Here is a 26698-nt window from a genome sequence, read left to right on the forward strand (position 1 = left end):
ATGCAGCTGGCTGCATCCATCAACTCTATGACTTCTACATGCACAGCTCTGATACTCATGCATGTAAAAAGTATGGCCCAGTGCTTGCTCTGAGCTGCGCCACCTCTGGTGCGTCGGGTGGAACCTCCCAGGGGCCAAAAACGTCTAATACTGCATAGGTGAATGGCGCTGATGAGCTCAGACACTCTGGAGGGAGGTTGGCCATCTTTTGGACTTAAAGTCTTCCCATTAGCCTGCGGCAGGTGACACAACGATGAAGGACTGAACTTATAAACTTCTTGCCTGCAGCAATCCACAGGCCTGCAGCCCTGATTGCACCCTCGGTGAATTGTCGCCCTTGGTGTTCAACTTTCATGTGGTAATGATTTACTGGTAGTGTTGTGACATGACTTTGTTTCAGGAGAATGATTGGGTTTCTCACCTCTGGACTGATCAATGCATGTCTCAGACGTCCTCCGATCCGTGAGAGGCCATCGTTCATGGAAGGATCGAGGTTCAGGATTGCGCTTGTTCTTGAAATTGCTCTGTTTTCTTGCAGTGCGATGTACTCTTCTGGAAAAGCATCCCTTTGAATAGACTTACGTATGACCCGCTTGGCTGCTGTCAGCTCTTCTAGAGTACCAAGTCTGCTGCATCGATGCCATCCTTAACATGTAGCTGGTGAGTCAGATCTGAATGAACGAGTTTGATGGATCAAGAAGGAAACTGCTCCTTAGCTTGTCTCCAAGTGGAGAAGCGTTGGAAACGTCCTGAGGTAAGTTTACATTCATTAATGCAGGTAGCAAGGCTGGTCAGTTGAGGTCTCACATCTGCATCTGTTCCGGGATCCACCAACTTAAAGGTCTCCTGTGTTTCAGCCGGAAATGCTTTGTGAAGGAACTCTGGCCCTGTAAACCACATGCTGTTGGTAAGTTGAGACGCTGGAAGAGATCTGGTGGCCAGATCAGCTGGTTCAGCTTCCAGTCAGTCTGGAGGATCTGGCTGGGGGGAGTGATGGGAGAGAGTTCAGTTTCCTGACAGCTTCATGTATGAAGCTGTTCCTGAGTCTGGCAGTGCGGCAACGGAGGCTTCTGTATCTTCTTCCAGAGGGAAGGAGGCTAAACAGACCGTGTGCAGGGTGACTGGTGTCGTTCGCAATTGAGATTGCTTTCCGGGTGAGGCGGGTGGTGTATGTGTCTTGCAGGGAGGGGAGTGGGAGTGGGGAACCAATGATCTTTCCAGCTGTGTTCACAATGCGTTGCAGTGTTTTCATGCTGTATGCAGTGCAGCTACCGCTCCACACAGTGATGCTGCTGGTCAGGATGCTTTCAATGGTGCCCCAGTAGAAAGTGTTCAGAATAGGTGTGGGAATTTTCGCTCTCTTGAGTTTGCGGAGGAAGTAGAGGCGCCGCTGGGTTTTCTTCGCCAGTGATGCAGAGTTGGTGGCCCAGGAGAGGTCCTCACTGATGTACACCCCTAGGAATTTGGTGCTGCTAACTCGCTCCACAGCAGCACCATCGATGGTCAGTGGCAGGTGTACGGTGTGGCTTTTCCTGAAATCAACCACAATCTCCTTTGTTTTGCTGACATTCAGCAGGAGATTGTTGTCTCTGCACCACGTGGTCAGAAGGTCGACCTCCTTCCTGTAGTGGGTCTCATCGTTCTTGGTGCACTCAGGTCCTTTAATGATTCTTCCATGTTTCTCATTTGTTTAACTTGTCTGCAGGAAGTTCGGTGTCCCACTCGTGAATATTAAACATATTCAGGGAAGAACATCCATACTTGGCCTACCTGGGGTTTAAAGTCTCGATAAATGCACCGCGTTTTGGCGGGCATATACCGGCTTTCGGCGAGTGCGACGCATATTTTGAGCGACGAAAAATAATTAAAAAAAAAAAAAAAAAAAAAAAAAAAAAAAAAAAAAAAAATCATAAAATATTATTTTATTTTAACATTTCAAGATCACAACAATCTTCCAATTTACAACTACAATAAAAAAAACGAACTAACACAAATAAAATACACTTCAATTGGATACTTTTTCATTTATTTTCCAAAGTCAGGGGCAGCATAAGGGCCGCAGCATAAGGATGAAAGAGCCATTCTGATCCTCAACAATATGTGGCTCTAGCAGCCTCAAGGCCCTGCTAGAGCTCGATCATTCATCAAGTTTGAGGTGTGAAAGGTTTCATTTTGCAGTTTAATCAGAAACTTTTTGTTTTGCTCTAGTTTTTTTTCCACTGTGCTCTACTGTTTGTTCACCACGTTAACAATCACGTGGCCAAAAAAGGTGACCAGGCTGCAAACCACACTGAAGAAAAAAAAAAAAAAAAACTGAATTAATGATATCCTGCGGGGCCAAGCTACACACACAGCCGTCAGCACCACCAAAAACTTGTGTAAAAGACATCAAGAAAGCTAAATGTCTTTTGAATAATAAATGTCGTCTTTACCAAGTAAAGATTTTGACTGCAGTGATATTCTTTTGTGTTACTGAGAAGGACAAAGGACACTGATGGGTGCAGATGGTAAACAGGATACCAGTGAGCTGTACATGGCAGTGAACTCTAGACTCAAACCCAAAGTTCATCACAGCCATTATTTACTGAGCCAGCAGAGGACTGACAGTTTGCTTCCTGTGCCTGTACCTTTTCATATCAGAAAAGGATCTTCTGATAAACTCTTCTGAACTATTCTTGAACTGATGATTGTTGTACTTTGTGCATCTCGTAAGCATCTCAATTATTTCAAGACCTGCTCATTTTCACCATTTCAGAGCTCCACCTGAGGTCAACTCCTCAGCCAATAAACCTTAACATGTTACAGATATCACACTTGCAGAGTCAGAAAAACTTGACTGATAGTACGCTTAATGTTCATAAAACTCTACTCAAAGCTTCCAAACTGCTGCACATCTCACTTTGGGTAAATTTAAACTCTTTTTACACATCAGCTCCTGGTGATGTCCGCAGAAACCCTTTCACTCACGTACAAGGTATTTGGAGATATTTCATTTCTACAGCATCTTTGGGCTTGCTTAATTAATGACCATTGTTTTCCTGTATTTCTCCTACATGCTTTATGCTATTTCAGCCATTCAAATATCAAAAATATTCCGCTCATTCAGAAGACTTTTCATGTGACTGAAACTTTTAGTTTTTGTGGACAATCCTTGATTTGTGGTTGGACACTTGCAGTTTTAGTGCGCTATAACCCAGACACAATGATTTGAACTGGCTTAACAGGAGCCTCACATAGCACTTGGAGCTCAATGCCCTGGTTTAAATCTCTGAACGACCTTAAAACTGTATACTGCTATAGCATATGATTGCAACTAAGCGCACATGTTCCATGCTACCCTGGCCGAGCACACCTGATTCAATTAAATGGTTTTTTAACAACCTGCTGAAGTGCTTTTCAATCAAGCGTGTGGCAGTAAGGACACTTGGAATAACTGCGCGACTTTGTGCCCTGAGGACCAGGCCTACTGTACCACTGTAAAGCAGTAAAAAAAAAAAAAAAAAAATGTTAAAAATCATTGTAAAAGGGCTTTTTAATCACAGCAAATTATCCAATCATTTTACTGCTTTCTACATGCACGTTTAGCTACCTTTTGTATACTTAAAAGGTGGGGTCTGTGATGTTTTCTGGAGCATTTTTTATCATATTGTCTGAACACCTCCTCACGACTCCATTGCACCCACTAAAATAGAATGTTTGGAAAAAAAACTAAATCTTTTAGTCCATTGTAGAGGGTGTAGCAAGAGGAAATGTCTGACCAATAGAAGTAATGATGAGAGTTACTTCTATTGGATTCTGACACGCCAATCAACTGTCAGCCCCCCTCCCCCCTGCGCGTTCACAGACTCGTGACTCGTTCATGTGTTTTGAAGGCGTGGTTTCGAGGGGTGGGCTGAAGAGAGAGGCAAAGTTGTGTATTTTCAAAAATATAGCTTGCAGGAATCGTGTTTCCAAGATCTCAGACCCCACCTTTAAGTGCCTCCATTTATAGCACAATGACAAATAGACCAATACAAAAATATTTAACACTGATTTATAAGGATAGCTTTGTTTGAAACTTCAAAATACATACATAGTTTTAAAACTAAAAAAGTAATGTTACTACATTTTTATATTTTCTAAAAAGCATTAAAATAATTGGATGATACTTGATTTGTGGGCGGAGTCTTTTGGTAGAGTTGTTGCACCGTGATTAAGTGTCCCTGCGGGCTTCGTGCCATACAAGCCAGAAACATTAATAACATCTGTCTTCTAATATTATAGATAGCCTGTTGAAATGAGAGATTGCAAATACATTTTTCTTTTTTAAAGCAATTTTTGTTGTAAAGCAGTAAAATGTTTGGAGAAACATATCAGAATGAACCCGTCTGCAGACAGACTATCTCTCACGAGGTGTTTGAGTGTTGGAGAGCCTGCTTCAAAACTGGTGCGCTGCCACATGTGTTCATTCTAAATGTCAATTTTTTTTTGTAGTTGTTTGATTTAAAAAAGCTGGTTCACAAAAAAGGTATTTTAAACAAAAGGACAACACCAGAGGACACAAAGTGAGGAAGTGAAGTAATTTTGGGAGTAGTTTTGACTAAGTCTCTTATCTAGTCACTAAGTGACAGTTAAATACAACAGAAATATGTAACCTTACTTGATTTTATGTTACTTGTACAGATGGGCATACAATAAACTTCTGAAATGCTTCCAGTGCGAAATGAAGCAGAGAGAGAGAGGGTGAAAAAAATTGCATCGCATCCAGAACAAGACCGGCAGCGTCTGGTGGAGGTCAGGGGTGAGACAGTCACCCCAGTAGTTATGTAATCAGTTTTCCCTCAGAGCAGTTTTTTTTTTCGTTTTTTTTTTTTTACACGGTCAGTTTTAGGCAGGGGTCATTTTTACAATGGAGGTTTTCTGAAAAGACATTCTGGACAGTTTCTCTTTTCACTTGCATTTCACAGTAGGATATTTTCAGACGGATAAGTGTATTCAAACTGGAAATTTCAGATCTAGAGTGCTCTGGGATTACTAAAAATCTATATTGAAAGATTGAATTCAGTTTGTACTTCTCCGTGACGCTGGTTGGGTTTGTGTTGTATTTACAGAGAGAATAGGACAAAAAATAAACTAAGCTGATTCAAAATCAGGGTTGAGGTAGAAGAGGTTGGAGCTGTTGTGTGTTCTAAGTACTTATGCATCCACTTGATCTACAGACTGGACTGGTGAACCAACACTGGTGCCATCTACAAGAAGAGGATGGGAAAGACTATTTTTCTGAGGAAGCTCAGATTATTTAGTATGTGCAGTAAACTGCTGGATATCTTTTATCATTCTGTGGTAGCAAGTACCATCATTCACTGCACCGTGGTCAGCTGGGGAAGCAGCATTATTGTCTGAGAAGCTGGCAGGATCAATAAACTCTCTCATAAAGCCAATAACCTTTGATTGAGGAGAATGCTCCAGTACTGTGGAAGACATATAGCCTTGTTCCGGTACAGAAAAAAAATCTCATCCAAACTGCCATCAGTAACTACAAACCAGTTGCCCAGACGTCAAACATCATGAAAGTGACAGAAAGACTGCTGTTGACAACCCTCAGTAGGTAAATATCTTAGTAGGCATCATTTCAGGACCCACGACAATTTGCTCAGCATCCTGGGGTTGGGGTTGAAGATGTCATCATCTACTTGCTTCAGTGAGCCTACTCTCATCTAGACAAAGTAGGCAGCACACTGAGTATCATCTTTGATTTCTCCAGTACAACTAAGCCTGTACTGGTCTGCAAGAAGCTATATTTATTGCTCTGACCCAGTGTTCTAATGTTAGCAAACAGAATCTGCTATCACAACTAGAGATCAATGAGGTACAACAAAGATGCTACTGCAAGGGGGAGCCAGGACAACAGGTCAGGAGGGATACATCATCCCCACCTGAGAAACCTTAACACAAGGGTAGCTGACCTGAGATTGAAGATTATGGATAACCTGGATAATTGGAGCCTGTGTGCCCCTTTGCCAAGGCTAAGAGACAAAGTACCTTCTGAAAGTCTGCTAGAGGATGTAATTTCAGTATACCTACTGAGACCATCACAGAGACCAATAAGCTGCAGCTGCAGTGATCCTACAGATGCCTGGCCACAAGATGAACAGTAAGGGGCAGTACTCGCCATGGATAAGAAGGTTGGAGGCCAAGATCAAGACAACACAGAGGGAGGATAGCCAGCTGTCACAGCTTCAGAAAGGTGCAGTAAAGAAGGAACTCCCTAAGAAACACAACAAACTCTCCATACCTGGGGCACTGGAGACTGCCAAACAATGACTCACAGCTCTGGCTACCTGCCTGAGAAGGTAAAATGGAAAAACTGAGTCTAGGGGAATAAATAGGATGTTCTCCACTGAACCATCGTACGCTCAGTGGCAGGGTAATAAGATGAGAATAGACTCACTCAGGGCTGAGACTGAACAACACTGAAAAAGCATATGGGAGAGAGAAGCATCACATAACACCAATGCTCCATGGCGATTGGATCTGACAGCTGACCACAACAATGTGCCAGAACAAGAAACCAGCTACCATCACAGTGGCAGACATCCAAGCAAGAGTCAAGTATGAAGAGCTGGACTGCACCAGGTCCCTGACATGATACACACCTACTGGCTAAGAAAAACAGTTGCACTCCATAAATACCTAGCTGCACAAATTAACCAGCTGCTAATGGATGGGACCCACCCAGACTGGTTAACCCAGATCAGGCAGTCCTAATTATGTATAGATTCCCAGAAGGGAACTACCAGCCAATAACCTGCCACTGTACAACATAGAGGACATAAGAGGAGTAGACACTTGCCAAATGCTCAAGTGAACATGAAGTGCGGTATCTACCAAGGACATGCTCCATCCCCAATGCTGTTCTGCATAGGCCTCAACCACCTCAGCCACATCATCACAAAGAGTGGCTATGGATACCGGTTACAAAGTTGAACAACCACCAGCCACCTTCTCTACATGGACGGCATCAAGCTGTGTAAAGAGTAGTAAGGCAGGTCCTGAAGAGTCAGCTGAATGGAAAAGTATGGAAAGAACAAAGTTTATGCCACCAACACATACGCCCTGCCAGTAATCAGATACCCCGCTGGCATAATAACCTGGCCAAAATAAGGAGATAGAAGCCACTGATATCAAGACAAGAAAGGTCCTCACAATGCACAAAGGGTTTCACCCCAAGTCTAGCACCCCGAGGAGTACACTAAGCAGAAGGAGGGAGGCCTAGCGAGCGTCAGAGCCACTATCCAGGATTAAACAACAAAGATCCAGGAATACATCAGAAAAATGGCCCCCAGTGATGAACTGCTAAGTGAGTGTCTCAGGCACCTGAAACCCAAGAGAGGGGAGGAAAAATATCATGAAAGGATAAGCCTCTGCACGGCATGTACCACCGATAGATGGAAGAAGTGGCAGATATCGAGACATCCTACCAGTCACTTGAAAGGGCTGGTCTGAGAGAGAGTACAGAGGCACTAATTATGGCAGCTTAAGAAAATGCACCAAGCGCAAGAGCAACAGAGGCTGGGGTCTAGGTTACTAAGGTTACTGTAACTTTACAGCAGTCTTAGTTCAGCTGGCAAACAGCCATTTCAGCTTGTGACTGCTTGGTCAGTCCACTTCAACAGCCACAATGGAAGCAAACAGACGTCCCTGCTACAGTATATCTATTTGGCTGCTTAAATGCACATTTAGGTACATTTAAACACTAATCTAACAGTCAATCATCAACCAGTTCAGAACATGGAGTGCCAAAGATGCAGAGCTACCGTCACGTACTGGTTCATGATTCAGTGGCAATTCATGTCCTGCTGACAGCCCACAATCCATTACAAGGACACAATTACCTTCTAACAATTTACAAGAGTCAGCAGTGAGGTAATGGAAAGGTAAACTTCTCCAATGGTCACTGAGATTTGTCACTTTATTGCTGCTGCTGCAAACTTTTATCAATCCTGGCTTGAGGACAGACAGAAAGCTTTATTTCAGCCGTCTGTAATTTTATAAATAAAGACACGCTCCACATTTATGCTCCCAAAATCACTGGTTTAAGAATCATAAGTCATGTTATTGAGAAAAAATAAACAAACAGATAAGACACACTTTTTTTTTATTTAACTGAACATTCTGGCTTTGTGAAACATATCTAAAAGAAAAAGAAGCAATAATTTAAAAAATTAAAAAATTAAAAATTAACTCTCAAATACCTGCCCAAGTCTAAGGCTACGGCTACACGAAAACGATAGTTTTTCTTATCGTTTGGCTGTCGCGGCCACGCGGAGCCGGCGTTCCCACTACCCCAAAACGATAGTTTTTGAGAACGGTTTCCAGAGTGGGAAGATTTGAAAACGGGGTCGTTTCGTTTCCATTGTTACAGCGAAAACGGATTCGTTTCTGCGTCATAGCCACATCGCTAACGCAGTGACGTATACACATACGTCAGTGACCAGAACAAAAAGCGGCTTCCATTCAAAATCCGGAAGAAGAAGACAACAGAACAAGGACAGACAGCGATCATCATGGACCCCACAACATTGATAGCAGCACTGCTGCAGACACTGCTAACTACAGCGGCTTTGTTGAAGGAACAACGTGAGCTTCGCGCTGGTAGAAGTAGGGGCGTACACGCATGCGCAATGCTTCTTCTATTGTTCTGGTGTAACCGGTGGGGGTGGCTTACAGCGCACCTAGAGGTGTTTCGTGTGTACTGCATCGTTTCATCGTTTTCGTCTGGACCTGTCTTTACAGCAGCGTTGCCGTATGGCCGCAATAATTTTCGTACCCGTTTTCAAAAGAAAAACCTCGTTTCGTTTTCGTGTAGCCGTAGCCTAAATATGCAAAATAAGCCTGCAATTCAAAGAGTGTTTGTGAGGTTAATGAGGTGTTACACCTGGCTGATTGGCAGGAATGTGGCCTGAACAGGAGAGCTGTGAGTGGAAAAAGACGGGAAGGACTGCATCGTTTTTTCAAGAGGCTAATTAGCCTCCAAGTGAAGAAAAAGACGCTGATTATTCACAGTCAGATCTGTCTATCATTAAGAGCAGCTGCAAGCAAAATGGGAAGATGTGTTGATGATTGGGTGAAAGGGATATTTGATGATGAATCGACAATCTGCATTGGCATAGAGATGATACTAAGCGTTTTGTTTAGTGCAGGTCCAATGAAACATATAAAGACACCACAGTCATTGATGATATGGGTTTGAAAATCAGGTTATGAACCAAAGGAAGATGCAATTTTGCCTTTATAGTAAATGCACAGGTGTGCCTTGAAATTGTTGACACTTTTTTCCTTCCATCAATCGAAAAGAAGTTTAGTGGTGCTGATGTCATTTTTCAGGATGACCATGCATCTTGCGACAAAGCAAAGAGCGTTCAAAATTCTCTTCAGGAAATTTAACAACATGGCCAGCAAGCAGTCTGGGTCTCAGTCCCAGCAAAAGTTTAGGGTGGAAACTGAAAAAATAATTGTCCATGACCAGGCTCCATTCTGCAAAGCTCATCTGTCAACTGCTATATAACAACGTTGGAACCTGACATATGAGGAACATTGAGGTCTATTCCTCAAAGAATTCAAAAAACAAAAACAACCAAAAAAAGGTAAGAATTTTCAGCTATTCAGTAAACTTTGCTTGTGATCTGCATTTCATCCATTTACAAAAAGTGAATGAAAAAGCTGAATAATCCCTCAAGTCTTTGTCTGGGCTTGTATTCGCCACTTTTGCCTTGTTTTTCTTAAAACATTGTTTGTTTTGACCTCGTTTTCAGAGCTTATGTTTCATGTTTCTGTCACATGATCTAGCAACAGTCCTCCCGTGGAGAACATGAAGGCTGCTGTGAAAAGAGGACAAACTTCTGAGGTGTGGGAGAACCCAGAGCAGGCCAATGCTTTGTGTTTTGAGGGATGTGGATGTAATTCAGACTTCAGATAGACTTCAGATATTGTGGATGGGCACACACTGTGGGCATGAGTCATTAATCGGCTAATTCTCTCATTTATATGTTACAATATGTAAATTGGAATGTGAAATCTACATCTCATGTAAACGACATAATTAGAGTATTATTTTATTTAGGTTCAAGCTCAATAGTTTGAATATAGTTTGAAATGGCCACTGAGACAAACAGGGTTTCTATCCTTCCCTTGTCTCTACTGTCCAAATGAATAAATAAATAGAATAAAATGAAAGAACATTAAATAAAGTAAAAACCCTGTATAGTCCTAAATTCAAATACATTTATTTTCAGGACGTTAAAATGTAATAGTCTTGTATATAGTTTAAGGTTGCCCATAACACAGTAAGTGGAGAACAGCTGATTGTCTAATAGCTCTTTCTGTGGAACAAAGGAGGAGGAAAAAGTTTCATTTGGCAAGATGATTTCTAGAGTACAGTAATTGCCTGAAACGCAATGGCAGAGCAAACCACTAATGACTCACCATGTGTTTAAGCTCCACTCCCTGAAACACAACAGCCCTCGTACAGCCTTCAGCCATCATACAGTGTTATCTTGTGGAAACAAGCTCGGTGCATGTGGACTTACAAACTGAACTGATCTCACATAAATTCACTTCTGAGGGTCAACCTGAATGTTGTGTTTCTAAGATCACTTTTCCCACAAATCAAAAGAGAACAAAACACAGCTGTCTGCGGTGATTTGTGTTTTTCCTGCAGTAAACGCATTGTTTCATCGAGTTTTAACTCAGTCAGTTTCAAATACACATCGTGATAGTAACGGGTAATTGAGGGTACTTTCGAAAGGTCAATTAGCCGAAATGCAGGTAGTAATTTCAGGGCCCAATCTTGTCTTGCTGTTGGGAGATTGCTACTGTAAGAGACAACTGTTGCTATAGTTACCGACATTATTTAATCCACAGGAAGTAAAAACAGAAATTTCTGGCTTGCAGATGAAAGATTTTATCCAGAACCACAAGCTGTCACATTCATACAGAGTTAGCAGTCGGATGAGGAAAACATTTTAAATGTTTTATCATCTTACATACAATGCTTTTAAATCAACTAACAAAATAATTATAATCTGTAAACATAATATAATCTGTGAACTGTATTAACAGTTGAACAAATGGTTGGATATTCCAGGGATCAGTTCTATTTATTCAGAACACGTGAAGGCTAAAGGCGGTAGCATGGTTGCCGCGTCTGTCACGGCGGTGGTGGACCGTGACGTCAAAATGACGTTTCAGGCCTGGCGCTTCCCTTGAAAAGACGGCGCAGCGCGTTGTCGTGCACCAGTCGATTTTTGTAACTTGGCGGCGCCGAGCACAACGAACCGGATGGACCGTTGTGAGACCAGGCTCAGTGAGGAGGTGCGTTTGTACAGGCAGCTGTACGAAACTGCAGTGGAACAGCACAGGGAGCACGTAAACTCCCAAAACTGGTGCACAGAGATGGGCAGAACTTTGGGGAAAGAGGGAGAGTTCTGTAAGAATGTGTGGAAGAAGCTACGGGACAGATACGTGAAGGCAAAGAAGAGGGCAGAGACTCTGTTGATGCCGGGGGCTTCAAACCTTCACCTGTTTTAACTGAATTAAAAAATTAAAATGATCCGAAAACTGCAGCAGTATCATTAATTACAGTATTCTTGCTCTTGACAGCGGCATTGTTTTCTTCTCCACTTTCCTGGTTGTAGAGTAGAGGTAACCTTCACGTAGCAGCGCCACCTCTGTGACGGAGAAAATTGCAACTACTGGCGCGCACGACTTGCGCCACTATATAGGGTCCTATGGCGGGCACGAACTCGTGACGTCATCAACACCGCTCGGGCGAGCAGACGCGGCAACCATGCTAGAGCCTTAAGGCTAACACTGGCAGTATTCCTGTTATCAGCTCGTCACTTATTGTTAATATTGCTTTTTAATTCCAAAATGTTGGCGCTTAAAGCAACACGTGAGAAGTTTTTTAGAATGTAAGACTGTGTGCTTTCGACTCGTTTTGAAGCACACAAATCTTTACGACACACATTCTGAGACTGCCTCAGAGCACCCGGGGGCATGGAACATTACCCCACATTGTCTCTTGATATATTTGGTGGATTCTGGACTCGTTTAGTCAGCTTCTACAGCATGGTGACAAAATCCCACATCAAGCTGTGGATGTACAAGGTTCAGACATAGGTTTGTTTTTGCAACAATGGAGTCATAACTATAGGAAAAGCCAAAGAGCAAAAAATTCTCCAGTGATACTTTAAATATTGCTATTTCTAGCTCTCAGTTACCGGCTACCAGTGAACAGTAAATTTGTGCATAGCAGCAGTTCTGTTAGATTGAACTAAAGGATGATGTAGCTATACAAAATGAAACATCAGCAGATGTACAAAATGAAGTACCCTCCGTTCAGTTTGGAGACATTTTGCTCTCGTCTGATGCAACAGTTATCCAGGGAACAATTGTGCAGTGTGGATAAGAGCTCGGCAACGGTGAATTTTGGCCTACCACTGGTATCTAAGGATACAGTCACGGAACAGAACACACTCAACAAACAAGCACTGGCCGTTTGCAGCTTTGCGTGCGCATCTCTTGGAAAAACACAGTCAATTTGAAAAGAGTACAGCACCTTGCAAAGTGCATATCATATGAAAAATGATACAACCACCCATGGTGTGCACAACAATGCAATTACCCTGGTCCATATTCAATCAAGTAGATCAAAATTTCAGATTGCAAAGCTGCCCGTGTACTTCTCCAGGTTTAATCCTGGGAAAGATTTGACTGAGCATATAAGTGAATACAGCAAGTAATTCTCCAGAGAACTGGTGACAAGCAAGTGTGCGTAATAATAAGATACATAATAATAATAAAATATATTTAGTTGCAAAGATTTAGTAACACAACAACAGATGTCATTACAGATTCATGCTTTGTGCTGTAAACCAAACACTGCAATTCCTGCAGTTTACTTTTAGTAAAGTGCGTTCCTTTAATGTTTCTCCTCCTGAGAACTATATCAGGCTCCTCAACAGAGGGTTTCCATTTCAGAAAATGTTTCTCTCAGGGAGAATCACCTTTTGTTGAGTGCATGTGTGAATGGGCAGCAGTGAGCGGATTTTATACCTAATTATCTGGAGTTCATGTGTGAAAATGAATGTATCGGTATTAAGTAATGATATAAGCACTGTCTTGAATAAATCTAATTAAAGTAATGAACACCCTTCCAGGCAATGCTACTTCTCAAACTTTTTTTTTTTTCCCCTTGTCAAGCGGTGATTACAGTTATGGTGCTTTTGTCAAGGATGCCCTTAAATCCAGTTAAATACCAGAAAACATTATGTCCCTCTGGAGTCACACAATCCAACGAGATGACTATTGGCCTCTTTCCTATAATTTGCACTCTGTATACTGAAATGTAGATTTACTGAGCTCACCTTAAACTATTTTCTTTGGAAAAAGTCTTTTTACACTTGAGCAAACAGATGTATGCGTGGTTATTGAGCTGGAGGTCTTAACCACGACGCCGTCCGAAGGCAGTCACAAGTAGCCCTTTAAAAAACTTGCGATGTGGGATTACCTTTGTTTGGGAGGGCAGCCAGCATGCAGTAATGTCTGCGGGTTCTACACCACCATTTATCACAGACACAACGGTGACTATGAGAGACTTTCGGTCTTGCGATAGCAAGCCAAACTCTAGCAGCACACCACGACTGACTTCATTAACCATTGAAGGAAATTATACAAAAATACTGCCAATGTTTATATAGCACTTTTAAAAATGATTTAGGTTCTATAAAACAATTTTCAATGTACAAACAACTGTGGTAAGATGAAGAAATATTTGTTGAGATGAATTTCTCAGTGCTGTGATGGACTGGCAGGGTGTAACTTTCCGCTTGCCCAATGACGGCAGATGGGCTCCAGCCCCCTCTGCAGCCTTGAATTGGATGGATAGATAGAACATGGATGGCTATGTTTATTAGTGAAAGAAAGAGCAATTCCACACGCACAATACGAAGAGAACTCAAGAGATTGAGACTAAACAGCTGTGTAGCTTTAAGAAAACCAGGCAAATTGGAAAAGGGCTTAAATTTACTAGGAAGCATAAAGATTGGACTCTGGAGCAAAGGAAGAAGGTCATGTGGTCTGATGAGTCCAGGTTTACCCTGTTCCAGAGAGATGGGTGCATCAGGGTAAGAAGAGAAGCGGATGAAGTGACGCACCCATCGTGCCGAGTGCCTACCGTACAAGTCTGTGGGGGCAGTGATATGGTCTGGGGTTGCTGCAGTTAATCAGGTCTAGGTTCAGCAACGTTATGTGCCCAAAGAACGAGGTCAACTGACTACCTGAATATATTGAATGACCAGGTTATTCCATCAGTGGATTTTTTTCTTCCCTGATGGTACGGGCATATTCCAAGATGACAATACCAGGATTCATCGGGCTCAAATTGTGAAAGAGTGGTTCAGGGAGAATGAGACATCAGTTTCACACATGGATTGGCCACCACAGAGTCCAGACCTTAACCCAATTGAGATTCTTTGGGATGTGCTGGAGAAGAATTTGCACAGCAGTCCAACTCTCCCCTCATCACCACAAGGTCTTGGCGGAAAAATTAATGCAACTCTGGACGGAAATAAATGCTGACATTGCAGAATCTTTACAAAACGATGCGAATGTGTGCCGTAATCAGAGCTAAACGCAGTCCAACAAAATATTAGTGTGTGACTGTTTTTTTGGACGGGCAGTGTATTTTGGGATATCTCAGTGCTGCTGGTATCGACATACACTATCAGAGGCAAATTATATTTTGTTAGTTGACCTTAATATTGAGATCACACAGTTTCAGTGATCAATCTGAAAGGATCATTAAACTTTCATCCAAAATGGATGATTTCACTAAATGTTTGTAAAGAAAAATTTTATTCAGTTTATTTTGGTGTTTTGTGTAACATTTTGCGTTCTGCTCCTTCTTAAAGCAATACAATGTAACTTCTCAAAAAGCCCATTAAAAGTCCTTTGTGATCTGAGCCGCCAACAACAGGTCTAAGCATGCTCATAAAAAAGAGAAGCTGTTCCAGATTAGCTGAGATGTGCAAGTGATACATGCAGAATTTGTTTGCACAAAACTCACAAGAACTTCAAAAGACACTTGTGATGCAGCTGAAAATGGGTTCCCTCAGTATTTTTACATTGAAAACTTTGTACACTGCACAGACAAAATTGGGCTTCATCTGGCAGATGTTATCTCACGCAGGTTTAGCCATATTCTAAACCATTCCTACATAAGGCTTTGTTTAAAAAAAAAATAATAAATTAATTAAAACCTTGAATTTGTCTGCCTTCAGTGAAGAAAGAACAAAGGGTCATGGAAATTGAAACACTCTCTTTTGAAGATAAATAAAGTTAGACTGGAAAGCTAACGGTAATCTCTTTGTTAGTTTATTCAAGCAAGACCCTATGAGAGAGTGTTTCAAACACCATCAAGGCTTTACGATAAGGAAAAATTCTAGAGAACTGACAAGAGCACAAGTATTTATACTGTCTTGAGACTTTGCCTTGGTTACCATGGTTTCTAGACAGTATATAAGGAGAGAAAACCAGCTGAAGCAGCAGGTTCTGATAGAGAGGGGTGTCAAAGTAAAAGGTCTGGACCTAACATACATGAACTGCCCCTAAATGCTCCTTTTCCTTGACAGAAACATTAAATAAACATTCACAAGGTTAAACCAACATCTTTCAATGTAAATAATTGACTTTTGTAAATCACTGTTAGCATGACTTAAAAATGATAATGCAACACTAACATTACATCAGGCTTGAAAGGTAAAAGAATGCTTATTTAGCATGAGGGTCTGAAGGGGTTAACACAGAAAAGCTATTGTTTGGAGGCCAAAGTTCAGATTACACCTTCTGCAGAAAGGTTTCCTGTTACACGCCTGTCCTATAAACAACAACATAAAGCAAAGACATTTTAAAGTGCCAATGCATTCTGTTTATTGTTCCTCCACTTGAATGTTGGAGCCTTGCTCTTGAAAATCCCTGAAGTGCAGAGTTTATTATCACCCACTGAAGGAGTTTAACCTTTGCCTATCTGCACACCTGAAAGACTCGGAGTCACAAAACACGTACACAAAAGCAGAATTCTGTTCCATCAATATACGACTTAGATAAGTGATAAGATGTTGCAACTTGGAAGTCTCCAGTGTAGAGACACTGAGAACTGACCTTTAAAGGTCCACTAAATTAACAAAATTAAAGTTCCTTATACGTCTATTGTTACCTAAAATACACAAACTCAAACTTTAAGTAAAGTGAGAAAGTTGTACTTGTCAAAATCGTAATTTTTAGTGAAGTTATAAAATACGTCTTTCTGATTGGACAACAGGTCATGACGTACATTTCAGAAGACAGCACAGAACTAGCCTGTGCGCCTACCTGAACAACGCGCTGTTGTGATTGATACTGATCGAAATACTGACGTATAATTCAGTATCTCTGGATTGAGCTCAATACAATGGACGACAGCAGTTCCAGCAGTGAAGATGAACCGTTTATTCCACGAGGTGTCCAACCGTATTTATTTGGACCACCAGCGCAGGAGGCTGGGGAACAGGTGGATATGGACGGGGAGGCTGCGGGAGGAGTTGGCGCTCGTTTGGGGCACATCAATTGGTAGGCTACAACCACATTTCAATGTCGTGTCAATATCGCTCATATATCGGGAAGGGAAATAAATACATGTTGAAACAGTGTCAATAAACGGAGTAGTGTTGGCTCTCTATAAACCATCTCATTTCGTTTATGAACGTTGTCATCAGCTGAAACGGAGCCGCGGCCCAGCTGCGGAGCGCCTGCAGCCGGCGTCCCGCCGAGAGATTACGGCACCGATCCTCCCGTGGCGGCCGCTTCCAGCGGTGTTTCGGGCTCGCCGGGACCCAGTTTGGTGGCCTGCTCGGGAGGATCGGTGCCGTGATCTCTCGGCGGGACGCCGGCTGCAGGCGCTCCGCAGCTGGGCCGTGGCTCCGTTTCAGCTGCGGGGCGCCTGTGGCATGGTGTCCTGCCGAGAGATCGCGGCGCCGGTCCTCCCGAGCGGGTCGTCGGGCTGGGTCCTGGTGGGCCTGGGGTGCCGCTGGAGGACCGGCGCCGCGATCTCTCGGCAGGACACCATGCCACAGGCGCCCCGCAGCTGAAACGGAGCCGCGGCCCAGCTGCGGAGCGCCTGCAGCCGGCGTCCCGCCGAGAGATCACGGCACCGATCCTCCCGTGGCGGCCGCTTCCAGCGGTGTTTCGGGCTCGCCGGGACCCAGTTTGGTGGCCTGTTTAGATACTAGCGACGAAAACTGTAAACGAAAACTGTCTTTTGTAATAACCTACGATCTACTATACGGACTACCAACTCAAATTACTTGCTACCTGCCGCGCTTTGTTATTCTGAAATGTACGTCATCATAAGTAACCTTGGTAACCCCGCGCGTTTATTTTTTTGAAGGGTGGAGCTTTTGGACCTGATAACGGATGAAATACCGTTTTCCAGATATTAGTACATTTTCGTAAAAATCACTATCAGAAATGTAAGGTATCTATCTGGACACATGAAAACACAACTAGATCACTGTTAAATTTTGTTTATTTAACTTAGTGGACCTTTAAATGAAACATGCCTATTCTGTGTGCAGCAGAAAAACTGATTGAAAAAGATCTGACAGTAAATTCAACTTTTGTAAAAAAAAAAAAAAAAAAAAAAAAAAAAGGCATTTAATACACTTAAAGGCAGGGTAGGGGATTTTTTCTGGAACATTTTTTTACATATTGCTTGAAATACTCTTCACACCCTCATTGCAACCAATTAATTAAAAGTTTTGACACAAATATGAAAAGTTTTAGTGGCCTCTAGAACATACAATCTAGGAAAAACAGAATCCAATCATTGTGAACGGACCGTTCACAATGATTGGATTCTGATGCCGTCTATCAAACTGCAATCTGCTCCTCCCTCCCCCTCCCCCTCCCCCTGTGCGCGTACCCTGCTCCGTGAACGATGCTTGGCAGGAAGCTAAACTAGAGCCAGCTTGGCTAGCACCTAGCATTATTAAACGTATAGTTAGCATAAACTAAATACTAAATACGGCAACGATCGATGCTTGCTGTCAGAACAGCGCTCGTGCACCTTCGTGCTCGTTCATGTACTCTAGAGGCGTGCCTTCGGGGGGGAAAGTGAAGAAAAGGGTTGGGACTTTTTACCTGTGTATTTTCAAAATGCAGCTTCGCTGGACTCAAAATCCAGGATCTCCTACCCTACCTTTAATATAAAATATAAAAAGTAGGTGCTAAAAATATATTCTGTAGTTTCAACCTGTTTTTTCTGCAGAGCACTTTTTGAGCCTTTTCTTTGAGGTAGTATTGACATTTTGTCAGTATTTATCTGTTTGTGCTCAAATACCAAAGACATTTTACATTGTAATGACAAAAATGTCAAGTGTATCTTTAGCTGCTTCAAGGCCTACTTGTGATTTTAATCTACGGTACCATACTTGCAAATCGGCCGCAGGAGGAAATAGTTGTGCTTCTTTTTTTCTTCATACTTACTGGTACAGCAGGATACATACAGGACTTTTGTTCACTAAAGATTATAGGAACCGCAAGTTTAAAATGAAAATGACTTCCAACATGACGCAGTGAAGCTATGAATACATAATTATTTTTGGCAAACATCCCTTCTCAACATGCAAGGATCTATTATTACAACATGTACTAAGCAAAATGTATAATTTTAAATGAAAAGTCTACTTTTTCCAGACAAAACCTTGTGTTGTGAATATGTGCAGGTTTTCTGAGTTTTAGTTACACAGGACCTTGCGTTTGTGACACCAAAGAATAAAATGGCCCAGTTCTGGAGTTATCGTGGCTGATGGTCAGATACTTGGGTATCATGTTCAAAAGTGCATGATACTGCTAAGCTTGCACTACAGGTGGCCGGACTGGCGTCATCTGCGAGAATGTATGTGACAGAGTGAACACTTACCAGAACTGAGTGCATTCCCATGTAGATTCGGCTGGAGCAGACCAGCAGACACCAGCAGAGAGCCAAGCTGAAACCCAGCGTTGAAGGGTACTGTGAAGGTGAAAGGAGGTCAATTTCAACCAAGAGCATACATCTGCAATGGCAGTGAGTAAAACAGGCAGCTTCAAAGACCAGCAGCCTAAAGAGAACACATAGCAGCTAATGTTCTCAACTAAGCTAAAGTAGAAATAACAATAAAAAACCTTCATAAGTCACAGATTAAAAGAATTAAAAACATTTCAGATATATCTGCTTTACAAATTTTCTATGCATGAAAAATGATCTAAATTTCTTAGACCCGAATAATAAACATCACCGAACACAGTTATGCACATGTTGTAAAACTATTATACAATAGAGAAGCTATGGTCAACCAAGTAGGCCACATATAATCTATCAATGTTTGATCTACACCGAGTGCTCTATGTGGTGCATTATGAAACATAACACTGTCCTGGTTAATGAGTCTGCATCATAGGGAACGTATCAAGTTCCTGAAAGTTCAGGTATCAAGTTTATTGTTCCGAGCAGACAATTCAGTGATAATGTTGTTCAGTGCACAGCTTGACGTAGTCCTTAATAAAATGTTACACTAATCTAGAAGATATGATTATCTTCTAATGTGGGTAGACTCAAATGACCCTATAATTATTAAAGCAACTCTGCTCCAGGATGCAGCAAAACAGGAGGAAGCAAAGTCCAGTTTTTAAATCATCTTTTGACAAAAACAAATCAAGGCTCATCACATGAAGCATGAATTATATTGTAAAATCTAGATGACAGATGAAATGTACTCAAACAGAAATGAAAGTTTAAAGCAAAAAAAAAAACCGAACCCCAAAACAAATGCAATTTTAACTTAATAACAAACAAACTAGAAAAGTCAGAGAGGGGCAGAAAAGACTGAGGCCGGGTTCATGCTGCAGCTTTATGGTGACAAAGTCACATTCTTTTCTCGCTCATGTGACTCAGATTATCTATTTTCCGATATGTAAGCTGCTGAAAGCTGCAAGGAGTTTTACAGTTTTAATCTGGCTCACATGAATAACATTTCATATAATCTGCTTCGGAGTCGTGAACAACGGTCTCACAACACGGATCTGCTCTCGCTTCGTTTCTAAGATGCGTCACCCTGATAGAATGAAGAGAGGAAAAAGAGAGGTCAAAAATAAACTGACAACAAAAGCAAGCTTTTCTGAGTGGCCCAGAGAATGCTTGGTGCTGACAACAAAAACATCATGTGTAACTGAGGTTAGAAATAAACTTCGGCATTGGCTTTACTTTTAACAGTCAGAGTCTGTCAATCCGTAAAATAATGTCTATGCACAACATGTGTTTACATACACTAAGAGCATAGAAAGCCCTTTGTTGAAATAGTCAAAAGAACCTGAGACAAAGACTTTAACATCAACAGGACCATGGATGTGGAGTATTAAATAATCTGCAGTTTATCCCAACCTGGACCATAAAAGATGACCCCATCCAGTCACAGCAGTTATGATTTTGATCATTTATCTATTCTTTTGGAGGACGATTAGTTTTTTCCATTGCTCTGCTTTAATCGATGAGCTGTGACTGACAAATCTACCACTTTATTCCTCAATCATTAAGATATTTGCAAATAAAATTTGGCAATAAGCACGCGGGTCTTTATTGTGAATAAAGACAGAAAGGTGGTGAGGAATAAGACAATGACTACCCCCTCGGCTAAAAAAGAAAACGAGACAATACAGATTTCCCCTCTCAAACTAAACCTGAATTTTGTATCACACATGAGCCTCCAGCACTCTACGCACCAGAGGAGTCATTTGATGATGCATGATGGAGGCCGACTGAATTCTGAATATTTTACACCTCAAAATGTTATGTGACAAACTAAAATTTACTAAATGTATTCATACTGACAACAGATGGGAGATTACTTTTTTCCTCAGTCTAAATCTCTACATTTTACTTTTATGAGCCGCATTGTCCTGGTGATAAGTCTATCCTCCTTTAGGTAGATACATTTACATGTTCCGTAGTCTGCTAAAGAGCTCTTGTAATGCTATGTTAGATGAATACAGAAGTTATCTAACCTCGGTATTTCCATAACAGAGATGACATTTGTCATTGTTTTTGTTATACATATAAAATTGACCTGTGCTCACTCAAAGAAATTGTGTTGATTTCACTTATTATGAAATATGACGTATGAAACCATGACATTAAAAGGTGTTCAACGAATGTAACTCTTACTGGAACTGTTTCATCAATGGGAAAAGACTGAGCTGTGTGTGTATCTCCAGGATAGGGTAAATCAATTAAAAATGTCCATTACAACGAGTGCAACACATTCAGAATTAAGATAGCCACTGACTCTAAATTGACCCGAGGAGTGAGTGTGAGCGTGGATGGTTTTTCCGTTCATCTCTGTGTGGCCCTGTGATGAACTGGCAACCTGTCCAGGGTGTACCCCGCCTCTCGCCCAATGGCAGCTGGGATGGGCTCCAGCCTCCCTGCAACCCTCAGTTGGATTAAACATGTATAGAAAATAGATGGACGGATGGTCTAAGCCAACAGTGAAGTTTTAGTTTTAGAGCTGCACAAATTAACACTGGCTTTTGCTCTGTCAAGACTTTATTTGGTCTTGTTTGAATAAAGTTTATTGAATTATTGATACAACAGGAGAGCTTGGTAGTTACGATCAGGTGAACTCCATATGGTGGCAGAGTGTGAGTCCACATCTCCCTCTCCCTTTGATGTGGTCTTTGTTTACATGAACATCTGAAAGTTCACCCTCTTGTTTTATAGGATGCTGCCTGAGAAACAAAAGTTTAAATGTACAGTTTTAAGTCATGCAGGAAGCTCCCAGGTGTTATGAAGCTGGTTCAAACACTGCTCAGGTTTGAGTTAGAAAAACCTGGCATGAGTTAACACTTTAAGTTCATTGTGCAGTGTCCCTAGCTTCAAAGCTTAACCTGCTGGCATGCTCTCCAAAAATGTTGTGTGGAAACTTATTGTCCAGTGTTCTCTGTCCATGTGCAAGCAGAAAAAGTAACACTGCACGGGGTTTGCGTGTTCATTCACTTCAGGGCTGTGACCACAGTTGTCTAGCCACAGCCTCATCATGGAATGCTTTGTGAAGGGTGTGCTTTTGTTTAGCTCGTGGTTCTTTGAATTATGTTTCCCTCCGTATATGGCTTACCCCCTCGAGACATAATGACAATACATAAGTGTCTACAACCACACCAAGGAAGTCCTATGTTTGACTTGTAACACTACCACGGTGTAAACTTGACTGCTTTGAGGTTGCAAACAAAATAAAGCTGTGAACATTTAAGTTAACGAGACATTATTTCCAAATACAACAACAGACTGTAGTTGTCATACTCTCAAAGAAGTCCATTGTGACAAACAGGTAACGAATGCAGTCGTCTTTGGATTGAGAGGTTACATTTGTTTCAGGTCTGTGGGTTTAATTTGACCTTATTTAAGTTAACCAGCGCTCAACTGTAAGGCTGAATGTCTTCAGTAAAGAATGTCCTCAGTTACATTGATTATGTAAGGTTGTCACTGTGTTGCATACATCAACACAGCAGTGTTTACTTCCATCTACAAAAAGTGGACATTTTTAAACCAAATAGTCAATATTAATTCAATATGTACATAAGGGACTGGCAACACTGACGCGAGGTACAGAATATCTATTACATCATCAGACCTTTGAATCTTCCGACGGCACCAAGTAAACTGCAAATGGAGAGTAATGAGCAAACAATTTAGTCTCATATAAGGAATATAAGAACTATAGGAGATGGCGATGTCTAACATACTCTTCAGGGAAGAGTTAAGAAAATGTTGATGAACTCATTCATGCTAGCAGGAAAAGCAGCAGCGTTCCCACCTAATGTTCCTGCTCAAAGGAGGAAGTCTCACACAAAGCCTGTTTACCACACTGTTTTTTGTTCTGGCTCCGCTGGAAAACATAATATCACACACAGTGGTAAGAATGCATCCACCAACTTTTATCTCCTTTATCTCTTCATCTTGTACCTCTGTCCATAACCCTTTCCCTTAGCTCCCGTTTCCAGATCCTCTCAAGCTATTTTAACACCACCCCTCAATTCTTCCGCCTTTTCACTTTTCTCTGTAAATCTACCCTCCTTCACCCTAAACATTTCCGTATTTTGTCCCCGTTTCTCCTGACTAATCATACTCTGCTTTATATACTTCTTCCCCTTTTGCCTTCCAACTGCTCTTTCCTCTCCGGTCTCTTGTCAATTGGCTCATTTTGTTCTAACCAGTATCATCCATAGAGCTACATCTGGCTCGTGTTACTGTGAGCTGTAAAAGGGTGGAGGGATGGAAGGAGGACAGTCTCACTGAAGCCCGTGTAAATCCAAACATTCCTGCTTGCTCAGACAAGTCAGCTGGAGTAGAAAGTCAGCAGGAAGCCTCACAAAGCAGCAACAGCAAAGTACAATGGGAGGTAAAGTACAAACCCTTCCTTTTTCTTGTAGACGCTTGACATCCTCCTCTGCTGCCAAGGAGGAACAGTACTCTGAAGTTTACTTTCGAGTCCCATGATTCCACTCCACCTTTTTTCACATTACAAAAAATTACAATAAATGCAATGAGTCTTCCAAACGGAATCCATTTTCCATACCCGCGTAATTCTAGTCAAGCTTATCCCAGATAAGTGAGACAAACAGCCGTGCACACGTACTCATAAGGTCCTAAGTTTTTGGACAGTGGGAGGAAGCTGGAGCGCCCAGAGAGAACCTATTCATGCAGAGTTCATGCAAACACACAGAAAGGCCCCAGCTGAGATTCCAAACTGAGAACTTTCTTTCTGGGTGGCGACAGTGCCAACCACAACGTTACTGTGCAGTCCATCCTAAGACTATTACATGCAAAATAAATATAAAAACACATTGTTCTGTCATCAATTTACCACCACTGCTGCTTGATAACAAAAAGATGCAGTCTATATAAACCCAAATGGTAAAAACGATATGTGATCGAAACTGTGACAAGGTGTGTAAATTCTAAAGTTCTCACAAGCACTAGCATCTAAAAAATGTCTATACAATATTACTAGTCATAAAGACAAAAAAGTAGATCAGTTCATCACATTCAGGCTGCATTTTTACAGTCTGATATATTACATTTAATGAGTCACATATTAAACCTAGAAAACAAAGAAATTACAGTGAATCAGATCCGACGGCAAAGCTGCAACGGCATAAAAATACATTTTTTATTTATTTAGAGATAAATTTGCATGCTGTGTAATTTCAACAAATGTATTCACTCTATATGAGCTATTTTGAAAAAAAGGTTATTTGTTATAGTAGATTTAAAGGGGATAGAGAATCAAAATCGTCTTTTTCCCGTTTTTGGTGTTAGTTCTGAGTCTCCCCGCTGTGGAGAGTACACACGAAGTGCCAGCAAGTGTCAGAACCTCTGTTTCAAGTTCTCCCCTTTTTGAGTATCCCCCATAAGAGTTACAAGCCCATTTTTGTGAAAAAGTGACGTCACTTTTTCAGCAATCGCCCCCCCCCCGCACCCGTCCACAGCCACTCCGTTTCAGACACGCCCCTTCGGAGAGAAGCAGGAACAGGTGTGCCTTCCAAGGCTGTGAAAGCGGACTACAATCGTTACATATTCTTCCCCCGGAAAGCAATGTTCGCGATCAATGGCTTTTATTTATTTTTAACAGCATCCTCAGTACATACAACCGCCGACTTTTCCTTTGCTCTGCGCATTTCACGGACTACAGTTTCACAAAGCTCCGTTCCGAGCAGCTCATGGTCAGTTCTGACAGGGACAGACACAGACTGCAGCGAGCTGTGTCTCGCTCCGGTGATCAGCTGCACGTCTCCAGGACTATGGGGCGAGCAGGTCAGATCACAGCTGACCCTTCTCACGCTGCACATGGACTATTTGCATGAGGCTTCGGTCCATTCGGACTAGAACCTCCCGTCACAAAAACAGTTTTTCCCCTTGCAGTTGGACTTATGAACACTTCATAATCACCTCATAACCTGCCCCAGTCACTTTCCCATCATTAAAATTGCACTAATGAAGCTGCACTGTTGTTGCTCTGAATATTGGATACTGTGTATTGTTGTACACACCTTGTACATTTTATATTCATATATTTTTATTCTTTATTTTTTATCCTATGTTACATGTTTGAACATTACGCCGCAGCAAATTCCTAGTTAGTGAATACTGTTCACTAACAATGGCAATAAAACGAATTCTGATTCTGATGAGCTTTCTTTCCAGTCAGTGTATTACTCTATAGCTCGGTTTTCAGCGAGAGCAAGGGCAGCCAATCAAGCAACGGCAACCTGCATTTCATAATGAGGTTGCCAGATAAGCTCTGAAACGACGGAAAAAGACGCATTCTAAACCCAGCATAGTAACAGCTGTTTCAGAGAGCCTTTTAGGGAGGTTCTGAGCCATTACAGACCCAACCAATTTTTTTTGGGCTACATATCACATCACAGAACAAGGATTAATGCCCCATTCAACCATTCTCTATCACCTTTAAGTTTGGGACCAGATGCTGATTTAGCTGTTTTCTTTAGTTAAATTACAATGATTTTTTTTTTCCCTTTGTTGATTTTGTTCACCAAGAACTAAAGAGACTTTAGTCTGCTCTTCATCGATGACATTTTGTCAAAGTTTCTGCATTTTGACATTGGTCCGCATCGCCAATGTTTGTGAAATTAACAAGGGAGTTAATTGCATGTCAACAAATTTGCAGGTTCATTTGAACAAGATCAACAGGAAAAATGAGAGAAGTTGGGTTAGGGTAGTCATTCCCAGAGTCTGGTCCGCCAGTCCACCAGTGGAAAAGCAAAATAAAATATAAAACAATAGTTTTTTTTAACATTAATTTTACCAGGAAATTCCCATAAAAATTAAAAATATATATATAGATATGTATAAATGTTCATTTAATTGAAGTTATTGTGTGATTTTAAAATAGGCTAGCTAGTGCAAATCTTTATGTTTGTTGCAAAATGTCCCAATTAAAATCAGTAGGAGAGTAAGCAGTTGTGTTTCGTGTTATTTTGTTAAATTCTAAAAATATAGAACAGCTCAGAAGGAAAAACTCCTTATGAGCCAACAACCTGAGATTTCCCTCAGCAGTACGTTTCACTTTTGGCCTCCTTCAACATGTGAATGGGCCCACACATACTCGAGGCCACACACTGGATCTGGTTATCTCTAAAGGTGTTGACATTTCTTCTGTTGATATCAAGGACTTGCGCTCTCTGATCATTTCTGTGTGTTCTCTGACTTACAGTTAACTCCAAACATTCAGTTAACCCGTGTGTCTGTTAGAAAAAGGTACATAAATGAGAATACCAGTGCTAAGTTTATGGAAGTTATAGCTATGTCATCAACTGCGAGTGCAGAGACAGTTGATGAACTCTTAGATAATTTTAACTTGAAAATCTCAAATGTCATGGATACTGTTGCACCTGTTACAAATAAGAGGATCTTGAGCAGAAAGCGAACACCATGGAGGAACACTATGATGGTAAAGGCCTTGAAAACAGAATGCAGGAAAGCAGAGCGTAAATGGAGAAAAACTAAACTTCAAATTCACCAAGACCTCTACAAACAAAGTCTTTGTAATTTTAACCACGGGTTACTCAA

The 26698-nt window shown here is 41.5% G+C and overlaps 1 protein-coding gene across 1 annotated transcript in view; it reads right to left on the bottom strand.

Annotated features, from left to right (window-relative positions):
* sgpp1b (sphingosine-1-phosphate phosphatase 1b) overlaps positions 1–26698 on the bottom strand; it is a 44260-nt gene that overhangs the window by 8203 nt on the left and 9359 nt on the right. The window contains exon 2 of the mRNA XM_075447516.1: positions 18998–19087. Coding sequence (XP_075303631.1) covers positions 18998–19087 — 90 coding nt within the window. The remainder of the gene's footprint in view (positions 1–18997; positions 19088–26698) is intronic.

The sequence above is a fragment of the Odontesthes bonariensis genome, chromosome 17 (assembly GCF_027942865.1).
Source record: "Odontesthes bonariensis isolate fOdoBon6 chromosome 17, fOdoBon6.hap1, whole genome shotgun sequence".
Lineage (NCBI taxonomy): Eukaryota > Metazoa > Chordata > Actinopteri > Atheriniformes > Atherinopsidae > Odontesthes > Odontesthes bonariensis.